General features: G+C 40.6%; 1 protein-coding gene across 2 annotated transcripts; it reads left to right on the top strand.

Moving 5' to 3' along the window:
- Positions 1 to 2,312: 2,312 nt before the first annotated feature.
- On the top strand, positions 2,313 to 13,615 carry ZNF35 (zinc finger protein 35). Of its 2 annotated transcripts, none has more exons than XM_008697792.2 (4): positions 2,313 to 2,424; positions 4,431 to 4,743; positions 5,724 to 5,868; positions 11,212 to 13,615. In XM_008697792.2, the coding sequence occupies exons 2-4, from the start codon at positions 4,552 to 4,554 to the stop codon at positions 12,456 to 12,458; spliced, it is 1,584 nt and encodes a 527-aa protein (XP_008696014.1). In that variant the 5' UTR covers positions 2,313 to 2,424; positions 4,431 to 4,551; the 3' UTR covers positions 12,459 to 13,615. The 2 variants fall into 2 exon arrangements, with proteins under 2 accessions (XP_008696014.1, XP_008696013.1); XM_008697791.2 differs by having other exon boundaries at positions 4,428 to 4,743.
- The last annotated feature ends 667 nt before the right edge of the window (positions 13,616 to 14,282 follow it).

The following is a 14,282-nucleotide window of genomic DNA, read 5'->3' as shown; positions in this document are numbered from 1 at the left end:
CATTATGTGCCTCCTCATGTGATGCAATAAGCCAAAAGTGTAACCTGAATTTATCATTCTTCTTAGACCTAATCATCAGTTTACAGGAAATACAGGAAGCAGACAAGGTAAATGACACCACAAGAAACAAATTTAGAACAGGGAATGTATAAGAAAACTGCACTGGATTCAAAAGTATGGTGAAAAAGGAAGGGGGTGGTAATTGTTGAAGCTAGATGAATACTGGGAGTTCATTGTCCTGATCTCTGCTTTTGCATATGTATTAAATTTTCCAGAATGAAAGGTATAAAAAGTGGGTGAGGGAGGTTGTTTATAAAAGATATTGAAGAATCATAAGACACTAAGAGCCAGAGATAGACTCACACAAATGTCCAACTGATTTTTGGCAAAGGTACAACAGCAGTCCGGTAGAAGAGGGATGGCTTTTTCAACAAGTGCTGCTGGTGGAATTTGATAGCCATACCTATCCATCCATCCATCCATCCATCCATCCATCCATCCATCCATCCATCCACAGTCAGGAGGTAGGACTAAGCAAAGAACTCTTAGACTTACATCAAAAGCAGTCTCCATAAAAGGAAAAATGATAAATTGGACCTCAACACAAAATAATTTGCTCTGAAAAAAAAAAACTTTTAAGAGTGATAAGACATTACAGACTTGGGGAAAATATTTGTAAATCATATATCCAACAGGATTTGTATCTAGACTATATAAAGAAATATCAAAACTCAGTGTATCAATTCATTCAATTAGAAAATGGGCAAAAGACATGTAAAGATATTTCACCAAAATATAGATAGCAAATAAACAAATGAAAAGGTATCCACCATCATTAGCCAGTAGAGAAATACAAGTTAAAAATTGACCGCACATCTATCACAATAGCTTAAAAAAAGAGAAAAAAAATAGTGTTATTAAATTGGCAAGGATGCAGAGAAACCGGGTCTTGTCTGTTGCTGGGAATGTTAAATGGTACAGCCACTCTGGAAAATAGTTTGGCAGTTCCTTACAAAACCAAACATGCACTGATGATATGACCCAGCATTTGTGCTCCTGAGCACTTACCCCCAGAGAAATGAAAACGTAATTCAGACAAACATATGTACATGACTGTTCATAGCAGTTTTATTTGTAATAGTCAAAATATGTAAGGAACCCAAATAGCTTCAACAAGTGGCCAAAACAGTATATATATATATATACCATGAATACCTGCTACTCTGCAATAAAATAAAATGGAATGACCCATTGCTGCAATGACAAGTGAATTTCAATAAAATTATGTGGAGTGTGGAAAAAAAATCCAACCTCAAAAGGTGATTCTGTATGATTCTATTTATATAATATTCTAAAATGACAAAACTATATAGAGATGAAAGATTACTGGTTGCCAGAGGTTGGGGATGGTGGGAGGGGACAGGAGGAAGAGGGAGGGGTAGCACTTAGGAAGGTCTTAGTGATGTTGAAACAGTTGTGTATCTTGATTGTGGTAGAGGTTACACAAATGCAAGTGATAAAGTGAGGTAGAAGTCTACACAAACATTGCACCAGTGTCAGTTTCCTGATTTTTATATTAAACGGTAATTATGTAAGTTGTACCTGTTGAGGGAAACTGGGGGAAGGCTATTATCTTTCCAACTCTGGAATTAAATTCAAAATAAAAGGTAAAACGACCCTTAAAAAGCCATAATCAAATGCAGTGTGTGAAATAGATTTGAAAACAAAATGATGAAATATATATTTTAGGATAGTTGGGGAGATTTGAATATGATTGGATATTAGATGATATTAGGAAATTGTTAATTTTCTTACCATTATGTGATGGTGGTATTATAACGTGTGGAGAATATTATTATTAAAGGATGCATTTTGAAGTGTTTGGAATGAAGTGGTTTGAAGTTTACAACTTTCAAAAAAAATTTTTCAGTATATATAGAGAGATAAGGAAAACGTAGCCAAGTGTTGAGTCCAGATGCAGGATACAGGTATTCATGGTACCATTCTTTCAACTTTCCTGTACCGTTTGTATTTTCAAAATAAAACGTTTGAGGCAGAATTATATCAGGGCTTTCTACAGACAAATGCTTTCTGGCTTCAGGCTCCTGCGTATGCGCCTCGCGTAACTACTGCCGATTCAGGGGATGTACCCTTCCCTGAAGCTCAGGGCCACAGTACCCCTACACCCTCCTAAACACTTTTGCTCCCATCCCTGGTCCGCAGCGACATTGGACGCCCATCGAGAAGACAGCACCTCCGAGATTCCTAGAGAGGCCGGCCTGGCGACTTGGGAAGCCGGAAGCCCGTCTCGAGGCACTTCCTGTCCGGTCATTGTTCTCGCGCCGGGAGGCGCGGGGCATCGGATCTTGCTGGCCTTTTGCTATAGAGGTTGCGAGCTCCGACCGGGCCTCTTCGATGAACACGGTCAGTGGGGTTGGCGGGGTGGTCACGGACCTCACGGCTGCAGGAGGGGCATCCCAGGAGCGGACTGCCGCGACCCCCCTCGGGGGCCCAGGCTTGTCTGTCCGTAGGGCGGCTCCGCGTCCCACCACTTCAGAAACACGGCTGCCGCCTACCGGGGGTCTGTGCTGGGGGATTTTGGACACGGACAGCACCAGAGGCCAGGCTCACCCCGGGAACAGGGCTGTTTGGGGTATGAAGGGGGAGGAGGTGGGTTGCCACATTTGGAAATAGGGAAAGGACACTGAAAGGGAAGCTCTTGGTAGGGGACCCTGTGCTGTCTGGGGTGGAGGCGATGTGAGTTTTGTCAGCAGTCCAATAAGAACGCTCGAAGTAGGCAGTCTTGCCTATACACAGGTGAGATGAGTGTTAAGGGCCTTCGTACGTGGTAGAATTCAGCTAGTCATGGAAAGAATAATCCTCCAGAATTGAGTGTTGTTGCAGGAGTGAAAGTGCTATTGCGTTATTTAAGAAGTTCAGTGTGTACAGTAAATTCCTAGTAAGTTGACATAGGAGAAAGCATGTGATTACTTCAATAATAGCAAAAGGGTACTTAATAAGATTTTGCACTCCCCCCCCAATAAAACATCTGAAGGGGAACAGAAAAATCTTAATTTCTTCAAAATAAACTAAACTAGTAAGATCATTTTATTCATAAATTAAACAACAAAAACAACAACAAAGATCCGCTGGCTTGGCTATGATAAAAGGGTGTTGTGAAGTTGGTGGTGGTGTGATTTGGTGTGATCCTTTTAGAAAGCAATTTGGCACTGTATATCAGCCATGAAATCCTTAAACCAATAATCGCTCTATTCTGAAGGAATAACTCAGCAGAAGAAAAAACTATTTGCACAGAAAAATTTTTGACATTAGTTAAGAATATAAACTGGAAACAATCAAAACTCCTTTTACTAAAGCAACAGCTCATAAATAGGGTTGGTTAACTATAATATAGCTATAATTTAGAATAGTGTACCAGAATGAGGTAGCTCTGTATGTACTTATATTGAAAGATATATCTAAGACTATGGAATAGTATATGAAATATAGAAATTGAGTCGGAATGCTGAAAAATGCACAAATGTGATTTAATCTCTGTTTTGGGAAAATAAGCAGTATTTGTAAATGTGTACGTTATCTGTATGGAAATGCAGAGAAAACACTGATGACTGGTAATTACTGGGTGTGTGTGTGTGTGTAGGGCATATATTTACTTATACATATTTCTGTATTACTTGATCCTTTTTTGATGAGAATGACAGGAGAATTAATGTTATAGGTTATTGTATAGCTACTAAAAATGATAAGCATGAAGAATGGCAACATAAAACATAAAACATCTTTTTTTTTTTAATCTTAAGAGTAGTACAAGGCATTTGGAAGAAATGGAAAAAGTAAACATCAAAGAAAAAGAAGTGCAAAACCACCTGTAAATAAATAACATCACCTAGAGATGACCACCCCTAAATGGTGTCTAGACTCTCAGTCTTTTTCTTGAGATTCTTTAGTTTATGCTATTGTGTATCTTTGGTGATAAAACCTCTTTGTGTTGTAATATATATATCCCCATAGATAGAAACAAAGTTTAATAAGTCGTAATTGTCAGTGTGGTTGAAGGTTTTCCCTTAAAAGAAGTATCTGAGATTCAGTGCTATAGCTCTTTGGTGGTGGAGTAGGGGTGATATTTCTTAGTCATTTTCTGTATTTTTAAAGTTTTACAATAAAAATACATTAACTCTATAATCAGGAAGAAAATCAATAAACATTATATAAAGCTGTTTGTAATGTGATTATTATGGGAATAAATTACATGTTTGCAGTTGAACCCTCTCCATCCTATGAGGGAGGAGTAGAGCAGACTCTTGCTGTAGTGGCTGCTGCCTAGGCACTGGTAAAATTGGCCAATGGGCTTAATGGCATCCAGGCAAACCTCTACTTGGTGCTAACAATGTTTTCTGGTTTTTCAGTAGACAGTCTGCATCTTGGCCCTGGGAAGAAACTCAAGAAGCTTTTGAAACGTAAACATTAGATGGGGCTTGACCTCTACAGGGCAGCCCCCACCTATAAGAGTTCCCATCCTGAGCAAAGAAGATGACTGCACAACTGAGAGAGGCCATGGCCTTAGCCCCGTGGGGCTCAGTGATAGTGAAAAAGGAGGAGGAAGAGGAAGAAAACTTCCTGGGTCAGGCATCCAGCCAACAAGGGCACTCCGAGAACATCAAAGTCTGGGCTCCTGGGGAAGATCCTCAGACAGGCCTTGATGTATCAGAACAGGAAGAAAAGGTAAATAATGGTCTGGGAGGAAAGTGGGAGGAGAGACCTGAAGACCTCAAGTGGTCTCAGAGGGGAGTGTGTCCCTCTGTTTCCACACCTGGAGTATTATTTTCTGGCGAGGGCCCTGGCCTGTAGGCCTTTGGAATATAATAGAAACAGTCTCTGCTGATTGATGGGACATTTAGTGCTTTCTGTAAACCAGTGATTCTCAAACCTTGCTACGTAGAATTAATTGGGGAGCTTTTTATAAAATTGTGTTGCTCATGCCATACTTGGTTCCAATTAAATGAGAATCTTGGGGGGGGACCCAGACATCTGTGTTTTTTAAAAACTCTTCACGTGACTCCAGTCAGGATCTGATTGCTCTAACCTATGCTTCTCAAATTTTAATATGATTTAATATCTCAAATTTTAATCACCAGGAGGTCTTGTTAAAATGAAGATTCTATTCAGAAGATCTGGGTTAAGATTCTGTACTTCCCACCAGCTCCCAGGTGATGGTGATCTATAGGTTGCACTTCGAGTAGTGAGGATATACACTGCACTGTGCTCCGTAATGTTTTCAAATACTGCTCCTTACCATCACTAGCCAGATGGGACTGAGGTTCCCCAAAGATCATAATCTTGCTTCTGTGATCTTTAGCCCTTAGAAAACTCTAGCCTGGAAAATCTCCCCATATGCTCGTTTGTCATGCACTCCCTGGCAAGCTAGTTTTGGATGCCAGAGTGGGCAATGAAGTGAAATGAAAGTGATAGAGAAGAAAGTTGCAGGCTTGATTCTCTGTCTGACTCAGTTGGGGATCAGAGAAGACTGTGATTTTATTTTCCTTTTTTGTTTTTTTGGTGATTTTTTTTAAGTTAAAAAATTAAAAAAATATATTTTTTATGGTCTCCACAAATAGGTACTTATGTTCTCATATTCAAAACTAATCATACCACCTCCCATTGACAATCCCCTCATAAACTGACCTGAGCTTTCTTGTCTCTAGGGTCCAAACATGTTCTGGGACATGGCTGTCGTCCTGAAAGCAACACAGGAGGCACCTGCTGCCTCAGCCATTGGCAACTACTCACTACCAGGGACTCTGGCCAAGAGTGAGATACTGGAGACTCATGGGATCATGACTTCTTTAGGTAAGGTTCAACCCCCGATTCAGTATCTGACCATTGGGGTTTCTCAAAAATCTATTCAGAGACTGGTGGTCTGGTCTTATAACTTGAGAAAGAGTTTTGAGGTATCGAAACTATCAAGGAGAGCTGGATAGAGGAATGCCAAAAGATGCGTATGCATTTGTCACAGGAAACGGCTTATTTTGCACACAGTCTTAAGACACCAAACCCAGGTGAACTCCAAATTCACCTTTTAATCACGTTTACTGATTAGCAAGTTTCATGTCTATTCGCACACAGAGACGCATCCTCTTCATATGCTTTGTGTTTATCATTGGTTGGTGAGCCTGGAGGGGAAGCTAGCTAAGGTAGGAAGGATCAATTTTTGTGGTGATTTCGAGGAAATGTTCTGTTTTTATAGATGTTTGTGCAGGTTCCAGAGGATTTTGAGCAGGTGTGTCAGCTATACTGATGTTCAAAGCAAGGTCTTCATGGATGGTACAGATGGCTGGCTTATCACCTGGTTCTCTCTCTAAGCTGGGACTCAGGATATGTCTGACTAGCAATGGCAGAAGCTTACCTATGGAGGAGAGACCTGTAATTCTTGACTGTGGGTCAAGAATATGATAGCCATGGGTCCTGTGTTGTAGAAGTAATCTCTGGATGACTGCCAAGGTCCTTCTGGCACTCACATTCTATAAGTCTGCCTGGTACAGAGTACACCTGAATATTTTGAACCCACTCTGCTCTCTAACCCATTCCACAGACTGACTACTTTCTTAAACCAGTATTGTGGGGAAGATTAGGGTTATCACCTTCATTTTCTTGTCTCTTCTTTAATCATTCCCCCTAACTGTAAGCAGCTTCTCTTGTCCACTTTCTGCTCTCTCTTGCATTCTCTCTGGTACGTTCTGTGTAGTATCACTTCTTTTCTGTTTCCTTGCTTTAGCAGTCATTCACTGCCTTAACTTTGCCAGTGACACCCATCCACCAGGAATGGTCACTGTTTTCCTTCTTTGCCTCTAACCTCAAGACCCTGTTCCCAGCCAAAATTTACCTTTCTGTGTGCTGCCAGCTATTTGCATAGCAGCAGGTAACAGCAGTGACATGAGCTCTAGGAATTAAGAGAAAGATCTGAGTGTAGTTGCTGCCCTGCCTTTGATAACTCTGTGACCTTGAACAAGTCCTTTCTCTCTCGACCTGCATTTCCTGTTCTGTCAGCTGGGGTATATTCATTCGGTAAATATCAGGATTTTTGGGGGGCCTGCTTTCTATGTGCTGGGTAGTGTTTTTTTTTTTTTTTTAGCTCCCACACAGGTGAAAGAGAATAGTTTCATCTTGATAAAATCATATAATATACACGAACATGTTTTGGAAATTTGGATGTGTTACTGGTGGTTAACATTTGAGGGAGTTTTATCTGCAGTTTCCTATGTATTAATTACTATTGAATTTATTAAAGTTTATACATTTAAAACCAAGTTTTTAAGCATTTAAACATAACTTATTTTACTTATACATCTAGAGAAATTTTTATAAAAATGAGAGTATTTGTACTTTTTCTTTAATTCATGTTTAGTTAAGCCTCAGGTTTTACAGATTAATTTTTTAAACTTTTTAAAGCATTTTGCTCCACCTACATATCAATTTCTTGACATAAAAATTGTCTCGTTTTTTTTTTTTTTTTTTTTTTTTTTTTTTTAAAGATTTTATTTATTTATTCGACAGAGATAGAGACAGCCAGCGAGAGAGGGAACACAGCAGGGGAGTGGGAGAGGAAGAAGCAGGCTCATAGCGGAGGAGCCTGATGTGGGGCTCGATCCCATAACGCCGGGATCACGCCCTGAGCCGAATGCAGGCGCTTAACCGCTGTGCCACCCAGGCGCCCCAAAATTGTCTCGTTTTTATTCTCAAATAAAAATATATAAAATATATTGTTTCAAATTTACTATATCTAATTCTTTAAAACATTTCAAACACCTAAGTAGGCAGACTTTCTAATCTTATGTGTAAAATCTTGATAAACTCATGGCTTTTGTAAATCTAATGAATTTGTAATGACTTACAAACTTAGTAAATTAAATTACCTTTCATATCTTATAATGCAGTCACCATCTAAGATGGCAGACTTGTACAGCATTTCAGATCTCTTTTTTAAAAAATGAAAGAAGAGTATTGATTTCAAAAGTTACTACTTGGCCTATTCTCTAGTTGATTACAAGTGCATTTTAGTTTATTTCTGTACTTTACTAGGGTTACAATAATCCTTCAAGATCCAAAATGGAAAAAGACCATCTCAAACAAGCCAGAGGTACAGGTTCTACACTATTGGCTAAGAACCCAAGGGGACTTGAGCTTGAGAACACAGAATGAGCAGCCTTTCCTTTTCTTACACCCTGGGCATTGGCCAAGATCCTAGCTCTTACTTCATCCCTGTGATGAAACTGTTAAATAACCACTACATGGAGACCCTTGTAGGCCACAGTTGTACCTGCTTCGGTAGTAGTTTTGACAGAAAGCGTGATGCAAATAAAAGGAATTGTTTCTGTTATTGGTTCTAATTGGTTCGGTAACTCCCACCAGTCTTCTCTTATGTCTTTCTAGTGTTCTAAATCTCATGGTAAAAAGGGTAGGAGTACGGTCAGGGGATGCAAGTGAGGTCATAGACTGAAGTATTCTTGGACTTTATTCTTGTTGGAGACATGCTTGGTAGGGATAGAAGCCCCCCCCCCCCCAGCCGGTGTAAGTGATGCAGGGCTAAAGGAAAGAAGAAGGAGATGGAAAAAAGCAGGAGGGAGATGTTAGAAGGGAGAAAAATTAGATGAGATATATGAGATAAAGAAAAGTAGAGAACATAGAAGAAAGTAATGAGCAAAGGAAAAGCAGAAGAGACATGAAACCATTATAAGAAAAAAATCAGAATATTTCACACACACTGATTTTAAAAATAAAAACCAAGAGAGGAGAGATGAAGAGGCAGTAGGGGAAAGAGATAGTGGGAACAAAGTAAGATAAAAAGATATGGAAACAAACGGTGACTATACTTAGGGTGGTGAGCATGGAATGTATGTGTGGAATTGTTGAATTAATATGTTGTACACTTGAAACTGATATAAGACTGTATGTTAATTATACTTCAGTTAAAAAAATAAAGAGAAAAAAGTGACGTAAGGGCAGTTAAACTACAGGGAGAAAAATAGAATAGATATGACAAAGATATCAGAAAAGTAAGAGGAGAAATAACTGGATTAAGAAGTTGTGGTCCATATATACAATGGAATATTACTCAGCTATCAAAAAGAATGATTTCTCAACATGTGCTGCAACATGGATGGCACTGGAGGAGATAATGCTAAGTGAAATAAGTCAAGCAGAGAAGGACAATTATCATATGGTTTCTCTCATTTATGGAACATAAGAACTAGGAAGATCGGTAGGAGAAGAAAGGGATAAAGAAAGGGGGGTAATCAGAAGGGGGAATGAAGCATGAGAGACTATGGACTCTGAGAAACAAACTGAGGGCTTCAGAGGGGAGAGGGTGGGGGAATGGGATAGGCCAGTGATGGGTAGTAAGGAGGGCACGTATTGCATGCTGCACTGGGTGTTATACACAACTAATGAATCATCGAACTTTACATCGGAAACCAGGGATGTACTGTATGGTGACTAACATAATATAATAAAAAAAAAAGGAAAGAAATAACTGGAAAAAGACTGGCATTTCAGAATTTGTTGTCACATTCGGTGCTCTGCTATATGCTGCTCTCAGGCATTGCCTTTTTCCAGCATCCCCCATCTCATCTGAATGATTGTGACAGAGTGTCATGTAACTGTTTTCTTAAGGCAGCCATAGTGGGCTGTTTCCCTGCCCCCCATGATGCTTTATATCCCGACATCCATGTCTCACTCACTCATCTCCTAGGTTAGAGAGTTGCCTGGTCTGTGCTGGTGGAATGTTTTGTAGATGCTGGATTCTCACCTCTGCAGTTGCTGCATGACCTGCAGCTCACAGCTTTCCTGCTTGCTTCTAAGCTGACACCAGTAGGAATATCTCCCCTCTGGAGGCTTGCCTCCCACTGCTCTCGCCCTTGTTTCTTGTGCCTTATCTGGGTAGTGCTCCTGAGCTTGGTATAATTCAAATACTGTTGAAAGGTTCACTCTACCAACACTAGGCTGCATGGGTGCACATTTTTGTTTCAAGGGTAGTAGGGATGGAGAGGGGACAAAGAATTATGATGTTACTGACTGCAGGACCCCTTTTCTGACACCATTAAGGTTCTGAGGCAATGTAGAGCAGCCAGACACTAGTCAGGAGTTTTAAAACTTCATGATGTTTTGGTGTTTTCATGATACTGGCATAATGGAGCAGGCTATACAATGTCTCAAACTTAGAAAGGTCAGCTTTCCCTGACACAAAGCGAAGCTGTTTATTCAACACAAGGGTTCAGCTGTTTACTCTGTTCATATTCTTCAGTCCCTTCTAGGGTTGCCATCTATCACCATAACAGCTCCTATGCCCTAAGGTTCATCTTTGCTCCTGGGCCTTAACACATGGACCCACAGCACTAGTTGTCCAGCTCAAAGTGACTGCAGACCCTCACAGAGCCACTTCCTGTGCTCCAAGGCTGTTCTCAGGCGTTACTATAGAGTAACTCAGTTAATCTCATGGTTTTATGGGATAGATACTGTTATTGTCCCTGTTTTGTAGATAAGGAAACTGAGGCACAGAGAAGTTAAGTTACTAGCCGAAAGTCATGCAGCTGGTAAGTGGCAGAGCAGGTATTTGAAACCAAGCAGTCTGGCTCCACAGTCCATGTTCTTAACCTCTATGCGGCATAGCCTCTCAATTTTCAGGCACTCTTAGTCGCTCTGGTCCTTTTGGCATCCACTGTGACCCTTTCTTATCCTTTCTTTGATATCCAGCTTCCTTATACACAAAAGTCTAAGTTGTATAGATCTTCATTTCCAGGGACAAAATCTCCCTAATTAATTGGTGGGTTGTAAGCAAATCCACACTAAGTGGCCAAGGTAAGGAGGCAAGCCTGGGGAGAGATTGGTGTCCTTCATAACTGGTCTTAATTGTAACATCATTCATCACACAACCAGGAGAGCTGTCTGAAGATGGTTTTCCTGGCATGAGGCAGTGGGCTGGATGTCTAACGGAGGTAAATGGAAGTGCTGGAAAGACCATGAATCAGTGGATTCTGCTCTGGGTGTGAGGGAGAGAGATGACACATGGGAATTCTTTCCTTTGATGAAGCCATTTTATGTACACTGAAGTCACATACTTCCTGACATTTATCACTTGATCCTGTTCTTTTTCTAGGCCAGAATAAGCTGACATCTGTACTTTGTTTGTTGTTTCAGGTGCTGAAACTAAGAACCCACAGTTACTGGTTCCAAAAACTGAGATATGTGATGAAGCAGAAAAACCGTTCATAAAATCAGGAAGAATCCAGAAAGTTAATCCTCAAGGACTTGAGTTAGGAGAAGCCTGTGTAAAAGGGAACATGTTAAAGAGGCAGAGAATTAAGAGGGAAAAGAAAGATTTCAGACATGTGACAGTGAAGGACTGTCTTGTACCTGAAAGCTTCAAAGTAGAGGAAGATCAGAAATGTCAGAAATCTGGGGAAAGATATAGCCTTAGTTCTAGCTCTGTTAAAAATCAGAAAAGCCAGCCTGGACAGAAACCTTTTACATGTAGTGTGTGTGGGAAAGGCTTTAGTCAGAGTGCAAACCTCGTAGTGCATCAGCGAATCCACACAGGGGAGAAGCCCTTCGAATGTCACGAGTGTGGGAAAGCCTTCATTCAGAGTGCAAACCTTGTTGTACATCAGCGAATCCACACCGGACAGAAACCATATGTTTGTTCAAAATGTGGGAAAGCCTTCACTCAGAGTTCAAATTTGACCGTACATCAAAAAATCCACTCTTTAGAAAAAACCTTTAAGTGCAGTGAATGTGAGAAAGCCTTCAGTTATAGCTCACAACTTGCCCGACACCAGAAAGTTCACATTACAGAAAAATGCTATGAATGTAATGAGTGTGGGAAAACATTTACTCGGAGCTCAAACCTCATTGTCCACCAGAGGATCCACACTGGGGAGAAGCCCTTTGCCTGTAACGATTGTGGCAAAGCCTTCACCCAGAGTGCAAATCTTATCGTACATCAACGAAGCCATACTGGTGAAAAGCCATATGAGTGTAAAGAGTGTGGAAAAGCCTTTAGTTGTTTTTCACACCTTATTGTGCACCAGAGAATTCACACTGCGGAGAAACCTTATGATTGCAGTGAGTGTGGAAAAGCCTTCAGTCAGCTGTCTTGCCTTATTGTGCATCAGAGGATTCACAGTGGAGATCTTCCTTATGTGTGTAACGAGTGTGGGAAGGCCTTCACGTGTAGCTCATACCTGCTTATTCATCAGAGAATTCATAATGGGGAAAAGCCTTACACATGCAATGAGTGTGGCAAGGCCTTCCGGCAGCGGTCGAGCCTCACTGTGCACCAGAGAACCCACACTGGGGAGAAGCCCTATGAGTGTGCCAAGTGTGGTGCGGCTTTCATTTCTAACTCGCACCTCATGCGACACCACAGAACCCATCTTGTGGAGTAACAAGTACTTGTTACTCCAGGCATTAATCATAATCCACTACACCCTAATTGAACACGTCTTTGCTGTTTTTTACCTCAGTAAAAATGAGGCCAACCATGTTCTTAAAAGTAACAGTTTTCAGGAGTGCATCCCAGAACATAAGCATCTCAGAGGCTGACTTGAGTGAAAGCTAAGCGCCTAAAGACAAGGACTGTGTTCTTAACTGTACCCTCAGTGGTCATCATGTTTGAAATGGAATGTGGCTTTCTTAGAAATGGGTCATGCAAATCTAAGTGATAACCATCCTATTTGAGGAAAGATATTTTAACTTAATCTTGTTTTTTAAAACTCACCATTTCTTGAGCAACAGGCAGGTTATTGGTATAGGTCTGCTTGGTGGAATTCTGGGGCTTTGAATCTTGTATTCTAATTTTGGGTTAAGAACTAATGACTAGTTAGGGAAACTACTTGGGGTAGCAATTCACCAACTCACCTGTGAACATTTATAAGCTTTCCATTTCTTAGGCAATTTAAACATTAAAAGAAAAAAACAAAACATTATCTGCTGTTCCTAAAATGGATAGAAGGAGGAAACAGCTGTTTCTCTTAATTGTCTATACCTCATGAACCTTGGTATGGTAAAGCTCTGGGGACGTCTCATGAGTCTTCCATTCTGCAGTCTGTGGCCAAGCACTTGAGGATTGACGGAGACAAAACACTGGGGCCAAAATGCTACCAGACAGTATTCATTTGCTAACATCAACAACTCTCCAAGTCGCCCTAGCTTCCATTGCAGTCCATTGGAGTGAGATGCCTCTAACAGTCCCCTTCCCAGATAGAGGAGTCAAAGAATAAAGCTTGCCCACATTATCTATGCTCATTCTGCTCAGGCCCAGCCAGGGGACTCAGTTTGGGTGTCATTCTCACTTTTTGGCTGGTCTTTAGAAGAAATAATGAAGTCCTAATTTTGAGAGGACCAAAGAGGGAAGGAGAGGCAGAGTGGGACTTCTAAGGTCTTTATTTATTTATTTATTTATTTTTTGGAGAAGTTCAAAGGTATTGGAATGTGAAAACTTAGAAAGATGAAGAAACTGGCTAAGGTAAGATAACCTTTGTTACCATTGAGCCTTTATTCCTGGAAAAAAATAATTTATAAAACTATGCAATAGGTAGAGCTATGTAATATTGCCTTGTATTTAATATAGAACTTAATTTTTTGTTTATACACCTTCATGTGTAGAATCATAATCCCTAGCACTTGTCTTATGCTTTCACATAGATCCTTTATTCCTTTGAACACTGAAAGAAGTGTTTGTCCCAGTTAGCTGAGAGTGGTCAGACAACAAAGAACAGCCTACATTCAAATCCAGGACTTAAATCCAGGTTTTCTGTTCTGCCATGCTGTGTCTAACCACCAATAATCCCCACCCAGATCTGTGGAAAGCCTGAGAAAGGGGTATATGGCCTCATTTTCAGGTGAGGAAGCTGAGGTGACAGATTTTATGATGTGCCTTAGGCAGTGTGACCAGTAAGCAGCAAATCTGAGACTGGAATTTGAGTCTCCCAAGTTCTGGGTCTGTCTCTTCACCCCACTCAGCAAGCAAGAGCATATCATAAATGCCCTACCTGGTGATAAGCTATCGGGTTCAACTCTCATGTAGAAGTCCTGCCATTGGGACTCTTGCTGGCTCATTTGTTTTGTATTTTACAGAGCACTTTTATGTACAGAAGGCATAAACAAGAAAGCTTATTTCCTCTTTCTCCTCCCCTTCAACCATGGTCTTTCATCCAAGCATGTGCACCACCTTTTCCCAGTTTGCACTCTAAATCATACAGACACAATTC

The sequence above is a fragment of the Ursus maritimus genome, unplaced genomic scaffold (assembly GCF_017311325.1).
Source record: "Ursus maritimus isolate PB19 unplaced genomic scaffold, ASM1731132v1 scaffold_14, whole genome shotgun sequence".
Lineage (NCBI taxonomy): Eukaryota > Metazoa > Chordata > Mammalia > Carnivora > Ursidae > Ursus > Ursus maritimus.
The sequence above is the reverse complement of the archived record's forward strand: the minus strand, read 5'-3'. Positions and strand labels throughout refer to the sequence as shown.

Excerpts from the sequence above, each read along its gene's own strand:
- ZNF35 (XM_008697792.2), top strand. The coding sequence starts at position 4,552 with ATGACTGCACAACTGAGAGAGGCCATGGCCTTAGCCCCGTGGGGCTCA. Across the intron at positions 4,744-5,723 it reads TATCAGAACAGGAAGAAAAG|GGTCCAAACATGTTCTGGGA; the intron begins GTAAATAATGGT and ends TCTTGTCTCTAG. Across the intron at positions 5,869-11,211 it reads TGGGATCATGACTTCTTTAG|GTGCTGAAACTAAGAACCCA; the intron begins GTAAGGTTCAAC and ends TTGTTGTTTCAG.